Raw genomic sequence first — 25,385 nt, forward strand, 5'->3', positions numbered from 1 at the left:
GGGGCGGGGGGGGCATGTGGGAGGGTCTTGGACGCCGCCCTGAATTACCCGAACGTTATCCAGGTGGGTGACAGTCTCCACCCAGCCGGACTGGTGCACCGCTAGAGAAACTGCTCAAGGCCATTGGGGCTGGTGGCCTTGAGGATGCATTTAAGAAACACGTGTTGAGCACCTACTGAGTGCCCGGGAAACACCGGGGAGCAAAGGCGGCACCTTGTGGCGAAGATGGACACAAGTGACCGGGCAGTGGTGACTTAGTCCGATTAAGGTGCCATGAGGGCCCCGAGCCATAAGGGAGCTCAGCCTGGGTGCCTCCGGGAAGGCTTCCTGGAGGAGGCGGTGTTGCAGCAAAGATCCAGAGAGTGAGTAGGAGCGAGCAGAAATGAGATGGGGCGAGTGAGCCGGTTGGGAGTGACATGGGGCGCAGAAAGGGCGCTGCTGGCGAAGACACAACGAGGACAAAGGCTAGGAGGAGAGGTGGAGGGCGGTGAGAGAACAGTAGGTGTCTTCCCGCCTGAGCTCGTTGGCCAGCAGGCAGCCCCGCAGCCGGCTTGTCTCCTCCCTCTGTTCATCCCCGGCCCCCTGGGGCGGCTGCCCTCAGAGCCGATCGGGTGTCAGAGCTGAGCGCTTGGAGCTGCCGGTGTGACTGGTGGCCCGGCTGGGAGCAGGTAACTGGAGCCCGCCGTGGGCGCGGAGGCCGAGTGCTGGAGTCACTGGCGTTGCTGGAGGTAGGAGAGGAGGAAGTGAGGGAAGCTTGGGATGGAGACCCCCCCCCCTTAGGGCCTCAGCCTCTTGCCTTGGAGCCCTGGTTTGTGGGATAAAGGAGAGGTGTGTGTGTATGTCCTAGCTGTGCTGCTGAGCTACCCAGACACCCTGACACACACACACACACACACACACACACACACACACACACACACACACTTCCCACTTCCCAGCCTTTGCACTGTCTAGGGCACTTACCTTCTTTTAACGGCTGCCGCCCTGCTCAGCCTCCTGCCTGGCCACTAGGTCCTGCTTTATATATCATCCCCTCTTCCAGAAAGCCACTCTCGTCCCCCAAGCCCATGGCTTCCCTCCTGCCCTGGCAACCTGTGGACTCCCCTTGGCTATCTTATTACCTCCTGCTCTAGGTTTGATTGAGACAGAGGCAGAAGACAAAGGGTGGGGTGAGTACAGTGTGGGTAGGGTGATTGGTGGAGGGGTGGGGGAAGGAATGGGTGGGTAGGTGGAAAACTGGATGGATGAATGCACGGGGGTGGGGGTGGGGTTGGATGGATGGGTGAGTAGACCGATGGGAGGATGGCTTCGAGAATTCACAGGCAGGATGGACGGGTGTGGGACGTGCCTTCAAAAAATCCCACTCGGGGCGGCTGGGTGGTTCGGTCGGTGAAGCCTCCGACGCGTGACTTTGGCTCAGGTCACGACCCCGCAGTACACGGGATCAAGCCCCGCGTCGGGCCGCACGCTGGCCGCGCGGCGCCTGCCTGGGATTCTCTCTCTCCCTCCCTCTCTCTCTCGAAATAAATAAACTTAAAAAAAAGAAATCCCACTCAAAAGAGGAAGGAATCCCAAACAAGCCTTTGTGCTAAGAGGCCTCAGCTCTGGGCCTGGCCCCCAGGGCCCCTCATTGTTCAGAAGACAGTACCAGCCCAGACCACTTCCAGCCTACGAAGCCAGGGCTGGGGCAGAGGAAGGGACCCAACTAGGGGTAGGGGAACCCAGGTGGGGGAGTTAGAGTTCAGCCTGTGGACGACAGGCAAAGCTCATCAGAACACGGGATTTTGGAAATGGGCTGTGAAGGGTGAATAGGAGCTTACCAGAGAGAATGGAGAAAAACGGGCACCCCGTGCAGGAATAACCACACAGATGAAAGCTTGGAGACCGGAAAAGGCTTGAGCTGCTTCAGCAGGTGTGTTTCCTGCACACCTACTATATGCTAAGGACGCCACTGAAAACTGAGCACGAGTTGGTCAAGAGGGGATTGTGTCCATCTTTTTAAGGGTGAGGAAAGTGAAACTCAGAGAGGGCAAGAGATCTGCCAAAGGACACACAGCAGTCAGGGGATGGGGCATCCTGTGTCCCTGTCCTGCTCTAGGGTCTGAGATGGCCCAGGGAAGAGGAAGCTGTCCTTCTGAGAAGGGGGAGGCAGGTGGCCCTCCTGCTCACGGGGTCCCTCATTCCCACCCCACTCTGGTGCTTTCCCAGGTGGCCTGGGCTGAGGAGAAACGCCAGACGCTGGCCATGAAGACCCTGCGGGCACGATTTAAGAAGACAGAGGTGAGTCTGAGGCCGCCGAGATGCTCGGTGCCCCCCATCTTCAGGCCCCTGTGCCTCAGGGCCTGGCCGAGGAGCCCCTGGGCCTTTGGAGCATTGTCCTCTGCCCCTCATCCCACCTTTTTGGCGGCTTCAGTAGGGACCAGGCCACCCCCCTCCCCGTTCGGGACCCTCCTCACCACCCACAGGTTCAAATCCCCCCCTTTGGCTTCTGTCCCCTCTCCTCCCTTTCCTGTCTACTGCCCCCTGCTGTCCTCATGTCCCCACTGCTTCCTGTTCAGTTTCCAGCCCCTCCTGTTCCCTCCACCAGGAAGCCCTCTCCTGCATCGCTGCCTGTCTGACCCTCCACGGCCCCCACCCTGTTTGGCTTCAGTAACACTCTTCTTTGTCCCGAAGAATCTCCAGTGACCGCTTGCTTTTCTGAGGACTCACTTTCCTGGGGGGACCTCCATCTCTTGCTTTTGAGGGGTTCGTTCAGCAAATGCTTGCAGGAGGCACTGTGGTGGGCGTTGAGGAAATCCCTGCCCCCGGTGGAGCGGACAGCTGAGTGGGGGGTGATGGGTACTAAACAGGATAAACAGCTGAAAAGGCATGTTTGGTGCTACGGAGACCAAGAAAAGAAGGAAAGGGGACTGGAGCATCTAGGGCAGGGGAGATGGCTGCAGTTTTAAAGCAAGTTGTCAAGAAAGGCCTCAGCAAGGAGCTGATATTCGAGCAAAGATTAGAAGGGAAAGAGGGAGGGAATTGCGTGCGCATATTCCAAGAATTGCATCCCGGGCAGAGGAAGCTGGCAGTGCAAAGGCCCTGAGGTGGGCCGGAGCTGGCTCCCTGTGCAGCCATTCCTTGGACTGTGAACTCCCCAGGAGAGATGCTTTGTCTTCAGTCCTACTCACTCCTCCCTGACTCCCTCCCCCCAAGTCCAGGGCACAGACTGAGAGAATCTAGGGTTCGAACACCCTTTTGTGCCTGGCCTTGGTCATGCTTGACTTCACACTCGCCACAGGAAGAAACCAAAGTCTGGAGAGGTTAACTCGCCTCTCCCAGTCACAGGGCAGAGACCCAGGTCAGCTGGCTCTGCTTGACTAGCTGGGTGACTGCGGGCCTGTCACCAGTCCCCTGGGGCCCCCTCAGTTTTCCCAACTGACCTTATTTATTTGTTAGTTATTAAGCTTAACGTCCCTTTTCCTTTCATTTATTTGAATTTAATTTTTAAAAGTTCAAATGTAACGTCAGTGAATTTGTTTTTATTTATTTCACCTAGCTTGGGTTTTATTTATCTTTTTTTTTTTTTCAACGTTTATTTATTTTTTTGGGGACAGAGAGAGACCGAGCATGAACGGGGGAGGGGCAGAGAGAGAGGGAGACACAGAATCGGAAACAGGCTCCAGGCTCTGAGCCATCAGCCCAGAGCCCGACGTGGGGCTCGAACTCACGGACCGCGAGATCGTGACCTGGCTGGGTCGGACGCTTAACCGACTGCGCCACCCAGGCACCCCTATCTTTTTTTTTTTTTTTTTTTTAACGTTTATTTATCTTTGAGAGAGAGAAGGACAGAGCGCCAGCAGGGGAGGGGCAGAGAGAGAGGGAGACCCAGAGACAGAGACACAGAGACAGGAATAAATGGCTCATTAGCCCCTATCAAATGTGGCCCGGAGTCAGCCTGATTCATTGTGGAAGGATCCTAAAATTCTTCATCCTGTTTGGAGTCAGTTCCTAAGTTGGACTGTTCACGCTTGTCCCCCAAGAACTCCTGAGATGTTGTAGCCGGTGGTAAACCAAAGCGTATAATCGTTTAATTTCGAAAGGCAAATTCTATCAAAATCAAATCCTTCAAAAACTTTGTGCAGTTTAAAAAAAAAAAGACAAAAAGCAAACCCAGACTCCTAATTTGGGAAGTGGGTGTGTTAGGGGTCTCACACAGGTATGGGGGTGAGTGGTGGAGGGCAGACCGGGTGTGTGGGGGGTGGGGGTGGTGCCTGGTTGGCAGGGAGGAGCCTGCGGAGAGAGGCGGGAGGGCGGCAGGGGGGCGGAAGGGGGAGAAGCCTGTGCTCCATCCCCCCCCACCGGGCATCTCGCTGTCCCTCCCTCCACCGGAGGCTCCAGTTTCTGGGCAGACAGCTGGAGTCAAGTTCAGCTTTTGTTCTGCCTGCTCCCCTGAGGGAAGAAAGCAAACACCCGTGACTTCGTTGCTGCAGACGCACAGACACCCCCCCCCCCCCCCGCCGTTGTCTCTGGGGGCTTTTCATTCCCAATTCTCAGGACACAGTCCAGCCACCACCCTCTTGCTCAGTCCTTCCCCACTCCTTTCTGCTGCTGCTGCTGCTTTTTTTTTTCAATGCCTATTTTTGAGAGAGAGCGTGAGCGGAGGAGGGGCAGGGAGAGAGGGGGACAGAGGATCCCAAGCGGGCTGTGCCGAGGACAGTAGAGAGCCTGATGCAGGGCCTGAACTCAGGAACCGAACCGTGAGATCATCACCTGAGTGAAAGTCAGATGCTCGACTGACTGAGCCACTCAAGCACCCCGCCCCTTCTGCCTCTTTATTATTTTTTTAAATGTTTTTATTTATTTTTGAGACAGAGAGAGACAGGGCATGAGCAGGGGAGGGGCAGAGAGAGAGGGAGACACAGAATCCGAAGCAGGCTCCGGGCTCCGAGCTGTCAGCACAGAGCCCGACGCGGGGCTCGAACTCACAGACCGTGAGATCATGACCTGAGCCGAAGTCAGATGCTCAACCGACTGAGCCACTCAGGTGCCCCCCCGCCCCTTCCGCTTCTTTAATACCAGCCTTTCCTCCAAGGCCCCAACACATCCTGATACCCGCTCTGAGCCTTCTTGGAACCCTTCCGGGCCTCAGTTTTTCTATCTGTAAGATGGGATTTAACTGGGAGCCGTGAGCCTAGTCCTGGGCTTCCCCCCCTGCCTCTCCCTTATTTCAAGTTTTAGAAAAATCCCACAAGCAAGAAGATCGGAGTTTTTAGAAACCCATAGATTCCCAGTTCCTCAAGGCTTCCTGGAAAGTCTGTCTCGCGTGTTAATTCCCCAGAGTCACTATTTCTTTAATTCCTTCAACAGACATTGATGGGGCACCTACTATGCGCCAGGCCCTGCCAGCTTCACAGGACCTTCACTCAGAAGGGCCCCAGTTTGGTTTACTGCTCTCTTCTCTCCATCTTGAAACTCTTAATAATTTTTGAACAGGAGGCCCCCGCATTTTCATCTTGCACCAGGCCTTGCAAAATCCGTACCTGGTATCAGCTGCAGATACAGTAGTGACTGAGGTGGACAAAGATCCCTGCCGGTGCGGAACTGACATCCTAGGGGGCGGGGTTAGACCAAAGGGAAACAATGCATTCGGAAGGTTCGCAGTGTGGCATCAGCTAGTAAGAACAGGGAGGAAGGGGCGCCTGGGTGGCGCAGTCGGTTAAGCGTCCGACTTCAGCCAGGTCACGATCTCGCGGTCCGTGAGTTCGAGCCCCGCGTTGGGCTCTGGGCTGATGGCTCAGAGCCTGGAGCCTGTTTCCGATTCTGTGTCTCCCTCTCTCTCTGCCCCTCCCCCGTTCATGCTCTGTCTCTCTCTGTCCCAAAAATAAATAAACGTTGAAAAAAAAATTAAAAAAAAAAAAAAAAAAGAACAGGGAGGAAAAAAAAAAACAACAAACAAACTGCTAATAAACCCTCTTCGGGTGCTGCCCAGTGCGGACGGTAGGAGAGGAACAGGCCTTGTAGACCGTGGGGGAGGGAAGGTGCTCCGGGCAGAGGGCACTGCGAGCGCCGAGGCCAGAACCAGAAAGGAGGCCACTGTGATGGGTCTGACCAGAGGAAATGGAGGGGAGATGGGCCCAGGGAGTTGCCAGGGGGTACTGTGAAGAGCAGGGGTGGGCAGATTCTCCCTGTGAAGGGCCAGGCCGTGATATTTTTGTCTTCAAGGGCCCTCAGACCTGAATTCTGCCAATGCAGCTTGAGAGCAGCCATTGGCTGCTCTGAATGGATGGGCGTGGCTCCGCCCCAAGAAAACTTTGATTTATGGACGCGCAATGTGAATTTCATGTCATTGTCAAGCATCACCTCAGAAGATATGACTCTCCTTTTGATCTTTTTTTCCCCCCAGCCACTTAGAAGTGTAAAAACTATTCTTAGCTCTTGGGCCACAGGAAACTGGGGGAGGGGGGCTGGGATTCGGTCCCGGGGACCAGTTTCTGTAGAACCTCTTGGGCCCTGAGAGCAGTCCTCATTTTACTGAGGTTGTGGAGGCTTTTGAGCAGGAGGAAGATGGGAGGCAAGGGCAGGGGCTACAGCGACAGGGCTGGCCCACAGGCAAGATTGGGTACGTTGATCGAGTTTGCAGGGTTGGCTGGTGGGTTGGGTGCGAGAGAGAGGAGCCCTCAACACCCACCCCTCCCCAACTGCTTATTACCAAACACTCCATCTTCCTGCCCCACCTCTCCTCCCTCCTGCGCAAAGGTGTCTAAGAAGAATGCCAGACAGATCTTGCCTCCCGAGCCATGTCTGGGGACCTCTGTGGTGGTCGCATTGGGGGGTGCTCCTGGCTTCAAGTGGGTGGGGGCCAGGGATGCTGCTCAGCCCCCACGGCACCCATGTGAGCCCCCCAGCAGAGAACGATCTGGCCCTGAAATGTCCGCAGTGCCTGAGTGGAGGAACCCGGCTTTATGCCATCTATTGTCCCATCTAGCGGTTGGGGAATTGAGACCCAGAGAAGGAGCGTGCCTAGGCCAAAGTCACACAGTGTGCAGAACATGACCAAGCTGGACTCAAGCCCCCTCCTCCTGTCTGCAGTCATTGCTGCTAAACTCAGGTCCCAGAAGGCCATCGCTATACTCACCCCTACTCTCCCCTCTCATCCCTGTGTCCTCCCCCCTCCCCACCTCTGCTGGCCCCTTTGTGAATTTGCAGCCACATCAACATGGTGGGCCATTTTGCAACCTTTAGTGGCTCCCCTGATGTCTCACATTCCTGGTTTCCCCCTCCTCCCAGGGACACCCCTCTTCCTCTGCCCTACCCTTCAGTTATGACCCTCATCCAGCTGGTCCCGGATCAGGGCACAGGTAACTGGGCTGGTTGAGGCGAGCGATAACTTCACGATTCCTCCTGAACGTGATCTTGTCCTTGCAACCCCCTAACTCGGGGGGATCCTAGCCGTCCTCTAAGTTTCAGCTCAGATGCCCTCTCTTCTAGGAAGCCCTCCCCGACTCCCCAGGGTCAGGAGTCCTCTCTGAGCTTCCAGCTGGCCTGGACTGCCCCCATCGCAGCCCCAATCACCCTGGTTCATCAATCCATGGGTGTACCTGTCTCCCCAGGGACCCCAGTGATAACAGCGGCATCTGTCTTGTCACCACTGGGCGCCAGGCCCAGTGCAGCACCAGGCATCCCAGTAGGACAAGCAGAGTCAGTAAATGAAATTCACATGGCCCAGAGGGCCTTGTGAGTCATTCATTCACTCAGCAAACGTTTATCAACTGTCCCACCCCACCCCGGGGTGCCAGGTCTGTGCCAGGGAGGCCTCAGCCTGGCCCTGCGGTCAGGGGGCTCCCAGTCTGAGAAAACAACCAGCGAACACAGACCCTACCAGCCCCTTGGGAGGAGCTGTGTCCACTCTGCTTTCCAGTGATTTAACTGACCACCTACTATGGCCTGTGTCCCAGGATTCAGCATTAGACATGCACATGGGCGCAAGCACACCTTTGACGAACGAATCCGTGTTTATCGCGCACTTGCTGCGTACCGGGCACCAGTGAGGGCTTTGCACAGAGTACCTCATTAGTCCTCTCGCTAACACCGCGTGCAGTAGCTACTGTTTGTTTTGAACCCCATTTTCCAGATGAGGAAGGCGATGTCCAAAGCAGGTAAGTACCTTGACTGGGTCGCACAGGCGTTAAATGTGAGGGGCCTGGGTGCAGGGCCCTGGATTCAAATTCAAGTTCGTCAGACTGCTGGGTCCCACGGGTGCACGAGTGAATGAATGATGGCAAGGCAGCCGTGGGAAGCTGCGTCCGCCGAGAGGGCTCAGGCCGGAGTCACCTGCGACCCGCAGCCAGCTCAGACGAGGCGGAGACGACGCAGGCGGATCCCTGGAGATCCAGTGGGAGCCCGCGGGGGCGAGGGAGGCGGGCCTCGTTCGCCGCATCCCCCTCGCGGCAGGAAAGTCAGGTAGTGCCCGGGCGGCACTGCGCCCCCAGAGCCTAGCCCCCCCCCTCCCGCCCCCAGCACGACCCCTACCGTGGGGGCGGGGCCTCCGGGAGGGGGCGGGGCGCGCGGGCACCCCGGACCCTGACTCCTCCAGCCCCTCCCTCCGGGTCCTTCCAGCCCCGCCCCCGGCCTCCTCCAGCCCCACCCTCCCGGTTCCTCCAGCCCCGCCCCGGCACGACCCCTACCGTGGAGGCGGGGTCTCCGGGAGAGGGCGGGGCGCACGGGCAGGGCGGTGGAGCTCGGGCACTCCGGACCCTCACCCCTCCAGCCCCGCCCCCAGGCCCCCACCAGCCCCGCCCTCCGTGCCCTTCCAGCCCCACCCCCGGGCCCCTTCAGCCCCTCCCTCCGGAGGCCTCTACCCCTCCCTCCGGGTCCTTCCAGCCCCACCCCCCGGCCCCTTCAGCCCCTCCCTCCGGAGGCCTCTACCCCTCCCTCCGGGTCCTTCCAGCCCTTCCCTCCCGGTTCCTCCAGCCTCTCCCCAGCACGACCCCTACCGTTGGGGGCGGGGGTCTCCGGGAGGGGGCGCGGCGCGCGGGCACTCCGGACCCTCACCCCTCCAAGCCCCGCCCAGACTCCCTCCATCCCTTCCCTCCGGCCCCTCCCCTCCGACCCCCTCCAGCCCCTCCCCCAGTCACCTCTGGCCCCTCCCTCCGCCCGACCCCCACGACGCCCCCTACCCCGCCCCGGCCCCCTCCAGCCCTTCTCTCCGGCCCCCTGTCCCTCTCTCCGGCCCCCTCCAGCCCCTCCCGCGGGCGTTCCTGCCCCTCCCTCCGGGCCCCCCTCCCAACCCCCCGCTCCGGCCCGGTGGCCTCCCGGAGCACCGAGCCGGGCACCTGGCGCCCTGGCCGCCATGAAGCAGCTGTGCGTGTGCGCCGCCGCCTCCTGCGCGGTAGGGCCAGGGGAGGGGGCGCGGGAGCGGGCGGGGCTCGGGCCCTAACTCTCCCCTCCCTGCCCGCCCCTCCCCGCCCCTGGCTGGGCCAGCACCGGACCCCCGCCCCCAGACCCGGGAAGGACCGGCAGTGAGGGGGGTGCGGGAGGAGGGGGGCAGAGGTCGAGGGATGGATATTTGGGGAGACATGGGGATGTTTGGGGAGGCAGCTTTGAGAACAGAAGGGGACACTGGAAAATGTGGAGGGCATTTGGAGGGACAGTTTCGGGGACCCGTTTTGGGTGAGTTCATTTGAGGGGATAATTTGGACTATGTTTTAAGGAACCATTTTCGGGAAAATATAGTGACATTTGGAGTATAATTTCAGAGAACATTCAAGGGATATTTTTGGAAGGACATTTTTAGGCCAGATGTTGGGGTCATTTGGGGGGATGATTTTGGAGACACTTCGGAAATTTGGGGAAGACGTTTTGGAATGTATTTCACGCTACGGTTGTTTAGAGCACGGATCTTGGGACATTTAGGGGACAATTGTGGCATTTCAGGGACAGTTTAAGAAGGATAGATGACAGATGGTTCTGGAAGACATTTAAAGGGACCCTTTTAGGGGTTCCCATGGGAAGATTTTGGAGGTGGGGGTGATGTTTGGAAAGGTGGCCTTCACTAAAGGGCTGGCTGGGGACAATTTCTGGAAAGATGCCTGGGGGGGCGGAATTTAATGGGACAATGATGGTAGTGGCTGTTGTATGGACCTGGGAGCAGACGCTGGGGGGTGTAGGCTTGGGGGACGCTGTCTCAGATCCCCGCCCAGGACTACCTCCCCCTGCAGCTGCGGCTCAGCCCCGCTGACCTTGGCTCCTGCCCGCCCTGTGGCCCCTGCCCCATCCCGAAGCCGGCCGCCAGAGGCAGGCGCCAGGCAAGTGCCCAAGGGCAGGCAGTGAAGCCTGGAGCCCCGGCCAGGGGGGAGCAGGGAGGGGGCCGCGATCGCCTGGCCCCACTCTCCTCTGGGTGTGCCCTGTAGAGCCAGGAGTGGGGCAAAAGTGACGAGCGACTGCTGCAGGCGGTGGAGAACGACGACGCTGCACGGGTGGCCGCTCTCATCACCCGCAAGGGGCTGGTGCCCACGAAGCTGGACCCCGAGGGCAAGTCCGCGTGAGTGCCCACACCCTGGGGGTGGAGGGATGAGGGGCGGCCATCCTGCAGCTGATCCCTGGCCTCCGACCTCCAGATTCCACCTGGCTGCCATGCGGGGAGCAGCCAGCTGCCTAGAGGTGATGCTGGCACAGGGCTCCAACGTCATGAGCACCGATGGGGCAGGTACTGCCTGCTGGGCCCCGGGGGAGGGATGAGGAACTCAGACCGGGGGCTCAGCCCGCAGGCCCACTCAGGTCCCGCTCCCTGGCTTCAGCGACCTGCTGAAAAAGCGGGGGTTCCGTTCAGTGCCCCCCACCCCGGGAGGCACAGGGACTTGTCAGGCTGCAGTGAACAAGAAAAAAGACTCTGTAGCTGGCACCGATCAAGGTGAGTCGACAGCTCGTGGGCGGGAAGTGGCCAGGACTCACATAGTGGCTAAGGCAGAGGAATTAGCTGGAACAGAGGATTCCCTGAGCTTGAGAAGTACCTGGGGACGGGACAATAACAAGTAGAATTTGGGGGGAAGGGGGAGGTAGTATCTGACGCATGGGGAGTAGCTGGGGTTTAGGGGTAGCTGGGAGGAGCTGGAGCCAAAGGAGAGTCTGGGCGTATGACTTAATGAGGGCTCTGAGGGAATGTCTGATACAGAAGGCGTGGCCAAAGGGAGTGGCTGGGGCTCTGGAAGTAACTAGGAGGGGGAGCATAGCCCTGGCTGAAACTTCAGGACATCGTAGGAGGCACAGGCCGCCCGTGGGATAGCAAGGGTTTGTGGATTAGCGGGGCATACACAACAACGGGATTCCGAGGGACAGGGCTGGAGCTGCATGTTGTCGAGCACGGAGGGTGGCTGGGGACATGGGGAGGAGTGGCTGGGGACATGGACCGTGGCTGGGGCAATAGGGCCTGAGAAGTGGGAGGGTGTGGAGTATAGTCGAGATGAGAATGTCTGGGACACAGACTAGCTGGCACCTGGAGAGTCTCCAGCTACGGGGAGTAGCACGGTTTGGAGAAGTACCTGGGGTTTGGGGCGTCCACGGGACACAGAAAGTCCTCGCAGATAGTTGACACAGATTTGGGGAGCAGCCAGAAGCTCCTTGAGTATGTGGAACCCTAGCGAACCCTCCCTGCCTTTCAGGTTACAATGCCCTCCACCTGGCGGCCAAGTATGGGCACCCACAGTGCTTGGAGCAGCTGCTACAGGTCATTTACCCCCTCGTGTCAGATACTCCCCTAACAGAGATACTCCCTTCCCCTGGCTACCCCTGACTTCTAGCAGTTCCCTGAACTGCACCCCCCACCACCAGATACTCCCTGAATCCTGGGTGTGTCTTAGCCGCCTTTGCTCCCGAGCCCTAGCTACTCCCTGGACAACCAGATACTCCCTGCGTGTCCAGATACTTCACACACCCGAGATATGCTCCCAACACCAGGTATCTCCTGAACCCCAGCTTCTCCTCAAACCCTAGGTGGTGGCTACAGCCACTCTCGGAGCTCTCGTCAAGCCCCCAAGCCCCCAGCTGCTCCTGAACTCCCAAAGAGTCCCTCTGTTACCAAATTTCATGAAAAAGCAAAGAGAGTCACTTGGGAGTCCATGAGGAGGTGGGGTCCGCGGAGCGGGCACGGGGGAGGGAAGAGATAGGTAGGGAGGGAGCCTGAAATACAGCAGAGCCCAAGAAGGGGCAGGTCCCAGTTCCTGGAGAGCCTCAAACGACCCACACCCCTCTGTCCCCAGGCGTCCTGTGTGGTGGATATTGTGGACAGCAGTGGATGGACAGCCCTGCATCATGCAGGTGGGTGCAGCCCAGCTTTGCCCTGCCCACCATGACCCAGAGGGTGCTGGGCTTGGGATTATTCTACTCCGGGTCCTGGGGCACTGGCCGTGAGCGTTCTGCCTCCTTCCTCCTTTTTCCTCACCGAGTCCCCGCTGTGAGCGAGTCCCCGGGCTCAGCATTAATCCTCAGGAACACTTTGAGCCCCAGTCACCCCATCGGACAGGCAAGGTGGTTGAGGCTCAGCCACGAGAAAGCGGGGAGGACTCAGGCTGTCTGACCCCCAAGCACCAGGCCTGGGCGAGAACGATGGTGGTGGTAAGGACAGTGACCAGAACGTACTTTCCTAGGGAGTCTCAGGAAGGACAAAGATCCAAGCATCCTTCATAGTCCTTGAATCCAAACTCCTTCCTGAGGGAGGCCAAGGGACCCGCCCGCTTGAACCAGAACCCAACCCGGCATCTGTCCACCATGCCCATGAGATCAGGGAATGACTTCCGCTCGTGACTCAAGAAATGCCTGACCTTTTGGAAACACAGAATAAGCTGGGATTTGCTTTGGGGGTTTTAATCGTGGGTTGAAACTTACGGGCAGTTGGCGTGTGCTGCCACCTAGTGGTCACACTGTGGAAGCTCAGCCGGTTATTTCATTCAATAAATATTTAAGTTCCTGCGATGTGTCAGGCTCTGTTCTAAGCCCTGGGATTGCAGCAGAAAACCAAATGCTGTACCCCCTTGAGGACACAGCAGATAATTAGATAGGTCTTCTTGACATTTCTTTTTTTTTTTTTTTTTGAGAGAGAGAAGGTGGGGGAAGGACAGAGAGAGAGAGAGGGAGAGAGAGAATCCCAAGCAGGCTCTCAGCTGTCAGCACAGAGCCCCACGCGGGGCTCGAACTCATGAACTGTGAGATCATGACCCGAGCCTTGACCGACTGAGCCCCCCAGGCGCCCCTCTTGTTGACATTTCTAGTGATGGCATGACACCCTTCCTCCTTTGCGGCTCTGGACGCACAGTCTCCCCCTTCCTTGACCTTACAAGGCTGTTTCTCGCTTCACGGCTCCTAAGAAACCTCTACCCTCTTCCTTTTCACCTTCGAGACTCAGAACTCAGGTCAAACCCCATGAAGCCTGCCCGGGCTCAGCTGACGTCTGATCCCCCCAGTGAACATTACCAGTCTCTGTATGACGCTTGGCCCATGGTAGGCACGTACTGTTGGCTAAAGCGAAGAGAGGAAATGCATAAAAATTAGCCCAAACTTCCACCTTGAAAGAGAGCCACGGTGGGATGTGGCAGGAACTTGGGACAGGGAATTAGCAGACCTAATCCTAGCTCTGTCTCTTACCCTACTGGCTGACCGTGCACCTGGGTGGGCCTCAGTTTCCTCATCTGTAAAGTAGGGAGGCGTACCTTTGCTATTGTCCTCCCAGGGAAGGTAGGAACTTCTGTCACAAAATAAGGGATAAGAATCACACCAGGCGGAAGGCCCGCCGCCCCCCCCCCCCAAAAAAATGTCTAAACCTTGCCCTACCTACCCTCCCTCTTTTTCCAGCGGCTGGCGGTTGCATTTCCTGCTCAGAAATCCTTTGCTCTTTCAAGGCACATCTGAGTCCCCGAGATCGGGTGAGCCTCCGGGAACTTTTTGGGAACTGTACTTGAGGTACGCTGTCACCAAGTGGCGGCATCCCAGGCGCCCGTTAAAAAGCGTCAAAAGGGTCTGGAGTGAAGTTCAGGGGCAGTCGTATGGGCTTCCCTACCTCCCAAGGTCAGCCTCTCACATTTTGTCTCATCCTTCCCCTGATTCCCACCAGTCAGGTACAACGCCCCTTATCATAGCCGCTCAGATGTGTCACACAGATCTGTGCCGCCTCCTCCTGCAGCAGGGGGCTGCCGCAAATGACCAGGATCTGCAGGGCAGGTGAGTATCTCCCATCCCAGTTGGCCCGGTGTATGCCGTGTGACCTTGGGCAAGTCTCTTAGCCTCTGTGGGTGGGGGATCTAGTTGCCTCTTCCCCTCCCCCACGCAGCCTGGGTATGGAGGAGGGCCTGGGGGTTTGAGAATGCCCTCACTTCCTCAGCAGCCCCCTCTCCTGGTAGGACAGCCCTGATGCTGGCCTGTGAGGGGGCCAGCCCCGAAACAGTGGAGGTGCTGCTTCAGGGCGGGGCCCAGCCAGGCATCACCGACGCCCTGGGCCAGGATGCTGCCCACTACGGCGCCCTGGCGGGAGACAAACTCATCCTGCACCTCCTGCAGGAGGCAGCTCAGCGCCCCTCACCACCCAGTGGTATGCACCCCTGCCCTGCCCCCCCCCAGGCCCCGGCCAAAGCGAATCTCCTTCCCTTTCTCCGCTGGAGACAGTTTCAAGGTATCCCTCTTTACTGCATCATAGCAGCGTGCCTCTGCCGATGCTGCTCAGAATAGTTTCGAGGGTCCCCGGAGCTTTTAGAATAATCTGGGGGGGTCCACTCTGCTTTCCTGGGTCATCCTTATGCTCGGATATTTGCCTTTCCTAAGAATTGGCACCCCGTACCTGCCCCATCCTGGAGGTGCCCCTGTCCTCCCCTTTTGAGAGTTTCAAGGTCCCTCCTATCAGCCGCTGCAAACGTAGTCGAGTCCTACTTTGAGAGTCCTGACTCTTGGGGAATTGGGAGCCCACCCCTGCCGTAAGTCCCTTGGGCTCACTAGTGCCCTTCCTAGGGCTGGGAATAGAGTCCCTAAAACAGAGTGCCTGACCCTGCTTCCCTCTCTTCCCTGCCCTCCTAGAGGATGACTCAGGCGAGGCATCATCTCAGGTATGGATCCCTAAGCAGTGAAGGAGTCGTCCCCCTGCGCTCGCTACCTTCCCCCTTGTCCCAAGCTTTATGGGGAGAGAAGAGGTGGGCTTCTGTCCCAGGGTTGTGACCTAGGAAGACCTGTTTGGGATGAATGCTTCCTTCAGGGTATGCTGTTACCAAGTGACAGCAGCGTCTACAGCATAACTCTCAGAAGTGGGTGAGAACACTGGCGGGGACGGGGCCAAATCATGGGGCTGGGGCGGCGCGGTAGAGGGAACCGAGTTTGGTGAAGTCAGGGAAGGAGGCAAGTCCGGCCTCTTTCTCTCTCCCAGCCGTATATCATCTCAGCTCCACGGGGAAAGGGAGCTTGTAGACAATTTGGTCTGGTACCAAGTACCGAGGCACAAAGAGACGCTGAGAGTAAAGTGTAAGATCTGGAACTCTCTGGAGATGTGTTCCCTTTTATGCTGGGATAAGTGAGGACCGGGGCGAGGCAGGGTCTTGCTCGGGCTCACACGGGAAGTGAGGGCAAGGGCTGAGGTCGATGGCGGATAGCGGGGCCCTGCTGGCCTGGTGTCTTCGGGTGAGAGGCTGGCAGGTTCCCCACGGGCTTCCTCCACCCCTTCCCCCAGAACTCTGTGTGCAGCCACGAAAAGCGAGGGGCCCCCAAGAAGCGGAAAGCGCCTCAGCCCCCTGCTAGCATCCCCATGCCGGTGAGAGATGTCCTGGCTGTGGGGGCGGAACAGGGGCGGGCGGGCGGGGGGCAGGGGGGACAAGGTCTGGCTCAGATATGGGAGGGGACAGCCCTTGGGCCTCATGTGAAGGTGGCGGGTCCCCGGGCTGGGGGGAACAGGATGATCGCGATGCCTACGAGGAGATCGTGCGGCTGCGCCAGGAGAGGGGCCGCCTGCTGCAGAAGATCCGGGGCCTGGAACAGCACCAGGAACGGAGGAAACAGGAGGTGAGGGGCCCCAGAGACACAGGCCTGGGGCTCAGCCTGGGGTGGAGTGCAGTTTTGTGGGGAAGACTCCCCCTCTCTCTCCTAGCTCCCTCCTCCCTCCCTCCCCCCTCACTCACTCTGCTCCAGCCACATGGGCCTCCTTGTGGCTCCTCCAACACGCCAGGCCTGGTCTTGCCCCAGGACCTTTGCACGTGCTGAGCTCTCTGCTGGAAACACACTTCCTTCAGATGTTCCTGTGGCTTCCTTCCTCTTTTCCTTTGGGTCTTTGCTCAGAAACCCCTTGCCAAAGACACCTTTCCTGTCCACCTTATATAAAATTGTGACACCCCAGACTCACTTCCCAGTTCCCTTCATTTTTTCTTTCTTTCTTTTTTAATGTTTATTTATTTATTTTGAAAAAGAGAGTGAGAGCGGGCATGTGTGAGCGAGGGAGGAGGGGAGAGAGAGAGAGAGAGGGAGAGAGAATCCCAAGCAGGCTCCTCACTGTCAGTACAGAACCCGATGTGGGGCTCGATCCCACAAACCACGAGATCATGACCTGAGCCGAAACCAAGAGTTGGACGCTCAAATGACTGAGCCCCCCAGGCGCCCTGAGTTTCCTTTATTTCTTTTTTTTTAATTTTTTTTTCCCAACGTTTATTTATTTTTGGGACAGAGAGAGACAGAGCATGAACGGGGGAGGGGCAGAGAGAGAGAGGGAGACACAGAATTGGAAACAGGCTCCAGGCTCCGAGCCATCAGCCCAGAGCCCGACGCGGGGCTCAAACTCACGGACCGCGAGATCGTGACCTGGCTGAAGTCGGACGCTTAACCGACTGCACCACCCAGGCGCCCCTCCTTTATTTCTATTCAAAGTGCTTACTGCTGTTGGACATGATGTACATTTTATTCATGGTCACCCATTTGACCATAAGCCTGTGAGCAGAGCCATGGTTGACCGGGATGGGCTCACAGAAGATGCTTGATGAATATTTATTGGGTGAGCGAATATTTGAGTGAGGCAGTGAATGAATGAGCGGCCCCAAACAGGGTCTGACCCTGAATAAATACTTCGCGATGAGTCAGGGGGCAGAGCGGTGCCGGGTGCGCAGGAGGTGACACCACGGACGTCTGCGGTCGGGATGGAGGGCTACTAAGCAGAGGCGGGGAGGGGAGGTCCTTCTACCCGGATTCGAGCCCCATCCCCTCTTCTTCCCGTCAGCTGCCAGAGACAGAGGCCAGCTCCCTACACAGCCTGGAGAGACAGGTAGGTGGGAGCCGTGGGGAGAGCCAGCCCCGCCAGCCGCCCCCCGGCGTCTCCTCCTGGAGGCTGGCCGAGCCCCCCACTGCCCTCCTTCCAGGTACGAGAGCTGCAGCAGCTGCTGGTGGAGAAGCAGGAAGAGAAGGAGAGCCTGGGACGCGAGGTGGAGAGTTTGCAGAGCAGGCTGTCCCTGCTGGAGGTGGGCGGGGCCTCTCCCCTGCCGGAGGTGGGCGGGGCCTCTCCTGCTGCGGCTACAGGACAACCACACCAATACACATACGGTCTCTCACGCGACAGCCACACTCCCAACAGTCAAATGCGGCGCAAACGTGCCATCACAGGCAACACGCCCACAGACACACGTCCGGACACAAAACGGACACGTCCCAAAACGCATAGCCTGTACGCACAGGGATGAACGACCACGGTCATCCGCACGTGGCCCTGCCCGTAAAGCTGGCCACCACAGCAAAACGTCTGTGAATGCATAAGCACACACGCACCCTGTACACCCTCAACGTGTGCCCAACAGACGCTTCTCATCCAATCACACACGGACGACAGGGCCACAGATCCGTGTACACGCACGTGTATTCTCCAAAGTACGTCCATTCGCAAACATAGGTACGTACACGAGCATGCCCGCGCACACGGACACGCACACGTTGAAACATGCACGGACACACCAGACTAAAACACAAGCACAAAATCACACGTATCCCAGGAGCTCACACGGGAGATGCGGGGGGGGCCACGCCACACGCACGTGCTCACCACAGACCCACAAACCCTGAGTCACGTGATCCGGGACTCGCACGCAGACACGTGACCCCAGCGTGGACTCACAGACCCTGTGAGGACACAGCCCACACACCCAGGCCGCACATACGACTCCAGTCAGTGGGCTGTGGTCGCGTGTTTGGGCAGCGGCGGGGCTGATCGCCGCTCCTCCCCGGGGGCCCAGCGTAGCCCCACGGCACACAGTAGGCACTGAGTAAACTCCGTGGGCCAAACAGATCCCGTCTGATGCCCCGGGGGAGTGTGGGAGATGTGGACACCCCTGTCCACTCTGAATTTGGGGAGAGGAGGGGGACAGGACCCGAGCTGGACCCCGTCCCTCCCCCCAGAATGAGCGGGAGAACACGAGCTATGACGTGGCCACCCTGCAGGATGAGGAAGGTGAACTGTCTGACTTTCCAGGTGAGCCCCACCCCGTCCTCCCTCCCTGCCCACCTTGTCCCTGGGGTCCCCGGGAAACGGGGCCTTGACCCACAGGCATGGAGAGAGTTTGAAGCTGGGAGGGAGGTCGGCCCTCCTCCACCGCTCCAGACCCCCAGCTCCCGTCCCTGTGGCCCAGGACCCTTGGGGCTGACTCTGTGCGCCCACCAGGGGCCGAGGCTCTGCTCTCCAAACGGCTAAGCCCCTCGGCCCAGGAGCTCTTGGCCTCGCTGCGGGAGCAAGTGGCTGCACTCACCAGACAAAACCAGGAGCTGATGGAGAAGGTCCAGGTGGGGAAACTGCGGCACCGGAGGGTGGGGTGGGGACAGATCTGAGGACCCCAGGGATTGTCCCCAGGGGGAGGCGGGGGTCAGCGTGGGCATGTGGCTGAGTCTGTGGGCAGGGAAGGTGGCGGCAAGGCCACTTGTGCCCCCGTGGCCCCAGGCTCCCACCGGCTCCCTGCTACCACCTCCCAGATCCTGGAGAGCTTTGAGAAGGATGAGATGGAGGTAAACGGGTCAGCCGAGGTCATCCCCCTGGCCCTCTATGACTCTCTCCGGGCTGAGTTCGACCAGCTCCGCAGGCGGCACGCCGACGCCCTGCGGGCACTGGAGCGACAGGAGGCACAGCGCGGCCCTGGAGAAGAGGAGGCGGCCCCTGGGGAGGGCAAGGGCACGGGAGTCAAGACCACCAGGGACGGGCCAATGGAAATGGAGCTTAATGGCACCACGGCTCCGGGAACCAAAGTTGACGGAGCCGAGGCCACCGAGGACGGGGCTGCAGGAGATGAAACCGTGGAAGCGGCATCCACAGGGGCCGAGGCCACAGAAACAAAACCCACAGAGGCCGAGGCCACGGAACCAAAACCCACAGACGCCGAGGCCACGGAACCAAAACCCACAGACGCCGAGGCCACAGAAACAAGATCCACGGGGGGCGAGGCTGCAGAAACAGAGGCTCCGGAAGAGGCAGGAAACCCAGAAGCGGAGGCCACAAAGCCGAAAGCCGAGGGAGCAGAGGTGAAGGCCAATGGAGTGGGTGAGGTGGAGGCGGAGCTTCCGGGCACAGAGACCACCCACGTGGAGGCCCCAGCCCCGAGGGGCCCCCTGGGCGCCGTCCTGCACCCTGGTGCTGCCGAGGCCTCAGAACAGCTGCAAGCGGAGCTGGAGACCAGGATCCGTGGCTTGGAGGAGGCACTCCGGCAACGGGAGCGGGAGGCGGCCGCCGAGCTGGAGGCGGCCCACGGCAAGCGCCAGGCGGCAGAGGCCGAGGCTGGCCGGCTCCGGGAGCGGATGCGCGAGGCTGAGGGTGGCGGAGCCTCGGGGAGCGGCGGCGGCGGCGGGGACGCGGTGCAGCTGCGAGCCGCCCTGGAGCAGGCCCGCGAGGACCTCCGAGTCCGGGACTCCCGGCTCCGGGAGCTGGAGGCGACCTCGGCCCGGCTGGACGAGGCCCGCGCTGGCCGCCTGCTGGCCGAGGAGGAGGCCCGGGGCCTGCGGGCAGAGCTGGCCCGGCGGGAGGAGGTGCGGCTGGAGCAGAGCCGGGAGCTGCAGGTGCTCCGCGAGCAGCTGGCCACCGCCTCGGCCGCCGGGGAACAGCAGCGGGCGGTGGCTGCCGAGCTGGGCCGCGCACGGGATGCGGCCGAGGCCCGGGCGGCCGAGCTGGCGGCGGCCTGCGAGGAGGCCCGGCGGGGCCTGGCGGAGCTGCGGGAGGCCTCCGAGGCCCTGCGTCAGTCGGCCGTGCCGGCCTCCGAGCACCACCGGCTGCAGGAGGAGGCCCTGGAGCTGCGGGGCCGGGCGGCCGGCCTGGAGCAGGAGGTGGTGGCCACCGGCAAGGAGGCCGCCCGGCTGCGCGCCGAGCTGGAGCGGGAGCGCGCGGGGAGCGTGGCCCGCCTGGAGCACGAGCGCGTGGTGGGCGCCTTGCAGGCCGACGTGGCCCGGCTGGAGGGGCAGCTGGAGGAGCTGGCACGACGGCACGAGAAAACCAGCGCTGAGGTGTTCCAGGTGAGCGCGGCCGCCGCACCCCCACCCCCCTGGCCTTGGCAGTCTGACCTGCAGCCGCGGGGCGTGGCCACCCCATTGGTTTCAATCCTATAGACCCTTGACCCTCGGCGGCGTTTCCAGGTGGATGGCCGACCCTGCAGCCGTTCAGATCTCTTGGGTGGTTCCGTTTGTGTGTCTTCTTAAAAACCTTTGGGCCATTTTGACCCCATCATTTTTCTTTTCTTTTTTTTTTTATTTCCTTTTCTTTTTAAAATTAAAAAAAAAAATGTTTACTTACTTTTGAGAGAGAGACAGAGTGCAAGCAGGGGAGGGGCAGAGAGAGAGGGGGACAGAGGATCTGAAGCAGGCTCTGTGCCGACAGCAAACAGCTCAGTGCAGGACTCGATCCCACAAACTAGGAGATCATCACCTGAGCCAAAGTCGGGAGCTTAACCGGCTGAGCCGCCAGCCCCATCATTTTTCAAAAGGTTAGGGCTCTCTGTGGTTTGTGTATGAAACCTCCGTGCACCCAAGGTCACGGTGTCTCTCAGAAACGTTATTGCTTTAATTCCAGTCACATTTACCCTTCATCTTTGAACGGTGTGTATGGTGTGAGGCAGGGATTGGGGCCCACTCATTGTTTTGTAACCACTGACGGTTTTACCTGACATCCATCTTCCCCGCTGGTTCAGAACATCCTGTGGTTCCCGGCGGGCTGTTTACAGCTTGTCGTTTTATGACCGTTCTCAATGCTTAAGCCCGAAAGTAGGAGGATGTTACACCCAGAGGCTTTTTTCCACTTCATTTATTTATTTTGCGAGAGGCAAAGAGAGAGTGACTGGGAGAGGGGCAGAGAGAGGGAAAGCAGGAATCCCAAGCTGTCAGCACAAAGCCCAAGGTGGGGTTCAAACTCACAAACCACGAGATCATGACGAGCCAAGATCAAGAATCAAAAGCTTAACTGATTGAGCCACCCAGGCGCCCCTGCCCAGAGATTTTTTTCATCTAATATTTTGAGCCCGGTAGATTTTGGTGCTGAGTTATTGTTGCTTTTCTTAAGGCCAGGGAATTTTTTTTTTATTATTATTATTTTTTTTTAATGTTTATTGATTTTTGAGACAGAGAGAGACAGAGCATGAACAGGGGTGGGTCAGAGAGAGAGAGGGAGACACAGAACATGAAACAGGCTCCAGGCTCTGAGCTGTCAGCACAGAGCCTGATGCGGGGCTCGAACCCACGAACTGCGAGATCATGACCTGAGCCGAAGTCGGACGCTTAACCGACTGAGCCACCCAGGCGCCCCGAGGCCAGGGAATATTTTTTGTCCCTGATGGTGGACATTTGATTCCATCTCTTCTTTTAAAAAAAGCAAAAACAAAAAACTAGTAGGTGTTATAACAAAACATGTGAATAAGCCCACATTTGCTGGTTGTTGTCAGGAGAGCATTTTCCTCTCCATGCCTCTGCTCACTTATCCCTACGACAGAGATCATAATAGTTTTGAGTCCTCACGTGAAAACTGAATAGTTTAATCTATATATGATGGTATAAGAGATCGATAGTGGCAGCCGTAAGTATTATTTTTCCAAGAAAAAGATTTTAAAAAAATTTTAATGTTTATTTTTGAGAGAGAGAGAGAGAATGTGAGGAGGGGAGGGGCAGAGAGAGAGGGAGACACAGAATCTGAAGCAGGTCCCAGGCCCTGAGCTGTCAGCACAGAGCCCGACGTGGGGCTCGAACTCACGAACCGGGGGATCATGACCTGAACCGAAGTCGGTCACTTAACCGACTGAGCCACCCAGACACCTCTGATTTTTCTTTTTTAATTGTTAAAGTGTAGCCAGTCTGTACTGAGTAGAACCTCTACCTATTATCCTTGTCCCCCTGGAGCCAATATTTCTATACAGGCCAAAGTGCTCCCAGCCTCCAGCCCACGACCAGTTTTTGTGAAGCTGACATTGCTCCGATCTTGGTATTTTTGTGAAAATGCAGTCATCGTTTGGATGTTGGTTTGCTTTTCGTCCAAAGTCTTCTGGTTTTCTTTCCTGTTGTAAGAAATCTATAAACCTTCACGACACGGAACGAGAAAGGAGCATCAGTAATGACGACAGCACAACAACTCAAATATAGCACTTCCTGTGTGCCAGGTGCTATTCTAAGCAGATCTCCTGTATTTGTTCATTTTGTCCCCGTTATCACTCTGTGAAGTGGGGGCTGTTATTACCCGTATTTTACGTATGAGGAAACTGAGACACAAAGAAGTTAAGCCAGTTGTCTAAGGCCACACAGCTAGCAGGTCAGAAGTCTCTGGCAGAGTCAGAAAGTTCATGGTGCCCAGGAAGAACCCCAAACTCCCCTGAGTCAAAGCCCTTAAGGTCAAAACGGGCTTGACTGTCCTCAGGCCAGAATAGAAGCATCAGAAGACTCTGGGTTCCAGGCATCTGGGATCCACATGTCCTTGTGGTCACACATGGGCTTGGGCTGCAGGTCCAGAGGGAGGCGTTATTCATGAAGAGTGAACGTCACGCGGCCGAGGCCCAGCTGGCCTCGGCAGAGCAGCAGCTGCGGGGGCTCCGCACCGAGGCCGAGCGGGCACGCCAGGCCCAGAGCCGTGCCCAGGAGGCCCTGGATATGGCCAAGGAAAAGGACAAGAAGGTGCGTCCCCTTCTCCTGTGCTCACCTGAGGGGTTCCCACTCAACAGAGGTTGGGGGAAATCCAAGAATGTCCCAGATGAAAGAGTCTTGGGAGATCATCCCATTTTCCAGATGGGAGACTGAGGCACAGAGAAGGGAGGGCACAACTCAGACACACGGGCTACTGTTGTAACTATGAATGATAACTACAGTAACATTTATTGAGCGCTTACCGCATGCTGGGCCCCCTGCCATGCCTTTGACATGGACTACGCATTTAATCCTCACATCAACTTCCCATAAGATTGGTGCTTTTATTGTCCCCATTTGCGGAAATGAGGCACAGAGAGGTGATGCCACTTGCCCGAGGTCACACAGCCATGCAGTGGTTCGGGCAGCGTTTGAACCCAGGTTCCCAAGTTCTGGTCTTGGGACCAGATGTTCTGGTCTGGGACCAGAACAATGATGGCTAACAGCAGCCTGTGGCTATTGGGTGGAGCGGTTTTCACACACTATCACTTTTCCTTCCCTTCTAATCCCAAAAGCCAGAAGGCATCCTTATTCCTGTTTTCTAGATGAGCAAGCCGAAGCTCTGAGAGGCAAAGTGAGCGGCTCAAAGTCTCACATCGTGTCACTGGACAGCGGATGTGACTCCCAGAGCCCCAGGTGCATTGGCACCAGGTCACCCGGCCCTAGCTCACTGTGTGACCTTGAACAAGTCAGTCGACCTCTCTGAGCCCAACACCGCCTCTTGCAAAATGAAAATAAAATTGTGGTAGAGATTATGGTGGATTTGTTGCAGGGTCTGTCCCTCTCCGCACTGGTGACACTCAGGACGGGTCACCGGGAAGCCGTCCTGGGTGCCGTGGGGGCTGAGCAGCATCCCTGGCTTCCACCCCCTCCATGCCAGAAGCACCCCTGGTGTGACAACCGCAGATGTCCCCAGACATCTCCTGGAGTCCCCTGGGGGCAGAATGGCCCCCTGGTTGAGAACCTCTGATCCGTCGTAGAATAGTACAGCTCTGCATTTATTGAGCACCTGTTGTTTGCCAGGCAGAGTTTAGACTTAACCTCTGTTCAGAATCACAGTGACCCTCCAAGGTGAGAATTGTGATTCCCCTTACTTTACAGAGCAGGAAACTGAGGCTCGGAGGGGTTGAGTCATCTTCCCGAGATCTCCTGCAAGAAGGGAATAGGGAGGGGACCCAAACCCAGGGCTGCCTGGCCCAGCGCCCGCCCCCCGCCCAGGCCAGGCTGCTTTTGGCCGCCCTGGAGAGGTCCAAAGCCCCCACCCCCCAAGCCCGCCCAGGCTCAGGGTGCCTTGATGCCCCCCCCATGCCCCCCCCCCCCCAGATTACAGAGCTGTCCAAGGAAGTCTTCAGTCTCAAGGAGGCCCTGAAGGACCAGCCGGCCGCCCCAGGCCTCTCGGAGGTGGAGGCCCTCCGTGGCCAGGTTAAAGCTCTACAGGAGCAGCTGGAGGTGAGGGTACAGGGCAGGGATCCCGGGAGAGGGACGGGCCGGCGGGCATGGGAGGAAAATTATTCAGCATTTTAGCAGCTGTCACCCTGGTGCGGGGGCTCTTGGTCTCCAGGGCGCGGTGGGGCACGTTCTTGGGGAGGGTGGGTCCCGCTTTCTGAGCCCCCCTCCCCCATACCCACAGCAGGCTGCCAGGGACCACAGCGCAGTGGTGGCCTTGTATAGGAGCCACCTCCTGTATGCCATTCAGGTGAGTCCCGCCTCCGCCTCCGGGGGGAGGCGGGTGGGGGGGAGAGCTCCCGGGCCTCCAGGGGTGGGGAGGGAGGGAATGGGAAGACGGGGAGTGCCCAGGCTCTCTCTCCGCCCCCTCCCCACCCCGCCCCCCACCCCCAGGGTCAGATGGACGAAGACGTACAGCAGATTCTGAGCCAGATCCTACAGATGCAGAGGCTTCAGGCTCAGGGCCGCTGAGCATCAGAACACTGGCCTTCCGCCCGCCAGGCCCCGCGCAGGGGTGTCCGGGCTCCCACACTGGCCCCCCTAACTCGCAGACCAGTCTGGGCCCTCCCGACCGCCCCTGGCTGTGTCCACTGCCCCACTGCCCCCCCCCCTCCCGCACACACTGGCCAGTGTCAGGGCCAGCCCTGACCGTCCCCCGCCCCCACCGGAGAATCTGTGGTCCCCTCTCCCGCGTCCTATCTGTCCTGTCTGTCCCGTAGCCAGGCAGCACCCCGGACCCCAGAAATAAAAGCTCTTGGAGCCAAGGATGAAAGTGTGTGGCCTGATCGCTGCCCCCCTCAGGGAGGGGAGGGTGGCCACGAGCAGGGATG

General features: G+C 58.6%; 1 protein-coding gene across 18 annotated transcripts; it reads left to right on the forward strand.

Annotated features, from left to right (window-relative positions):
* The first annotated feature begins 58 nt into the window (after positions 1–58).
* Positions 59–25,322, forward strand: ANKRD24 (ankyrin repeat domain 24). Of its 18 annotated transcripts, none has more exons than XM_045491524.1 (22): positions 59–362; positions 2,209–2,280; positions 10,200–10,286; positions 10,392–10,522; positions 10,599–10,687; positions 11,640–11,704; positions 12,237–12,294; positions 13,825–13,895; positions 14,084–14,190; positions 14,370–14,557; positions 15,037–15,065; positions 15,680–15,760; positions 15,901–16,008; positions 17,210–17,254; positions 17,349–17,447; positions 18,376–18,448; positions 18,638–18,756; positions 18,943–20,466; positions 22,933–23,100; positions 24,433–24,558; positions 24,740–24,805; positions 24,949–25,322. In XM_045491524.1, exons 2-22 carry the CDS (start codon positions 2,245–2,247, stop codon positions 25,024–25,026), a joined length of 3,348 nt encoding a protein of 1,115 aa, XP_045347480.1. In that variant the 5' UTR covers positions 59–362; positions 2,209–2,244; the 3' UTR covers positions 25,027–25,322. The 18 variants fall into 18 exon arrangements, with proteins under 18 accessions (XP_045347480.1, XP_045347491.1, XP_045347482.1 ...); XM_045491526.1 differs by lacking the exon at positions 59–362 and adding an exon at positions 604–728; XM_045491525.1 differs by lacking the exon at positions 59–362 and adding an exon at positions 743–1,169.
* Positions 25,323–25,385: the final 63 nt, after the last annotated feature.

Source organism: Leopardus geoffroyi, chromosome A2 (assembly GCF_018350155.1).
Source record: "Leopardus geoffroyi isolate Oge1 chromosome A2, O.geoffroyi_Oge1_pat1.0, whole genome shotgun sequence".
NCBI lineage: Eukaryota > Metazoa > Chordata > Mammalia > Carnivora > Felidae > Leopardus > Leopardus geoffroyi.

Excerpts from the sequence above, each read along its gene's own strand:
- ANKRD24 (XM_045491523.1), top strand. The coding sequence starts at position 9,332 with ATGAAGCAGCTGTGCGTGTGCGCCGCCGCCTCCTGCGCG. Across the intron at positions 12,295-13,824 it reads GACAGCCCTGCATCATGCAG|CGGCTGGCGGTTGCATTTCC; the intron begins GTGGGTGCAGCC and ends CTCTTTTTCCAG. Across the intron at positions 14,191-14,369 it reads GACCAGGATCTGCAGGGCAG|GACAGCCCTGATGCTGGCCT; the intron begins GTGAGTATCTCC and ends CTCTCCTGGTAG.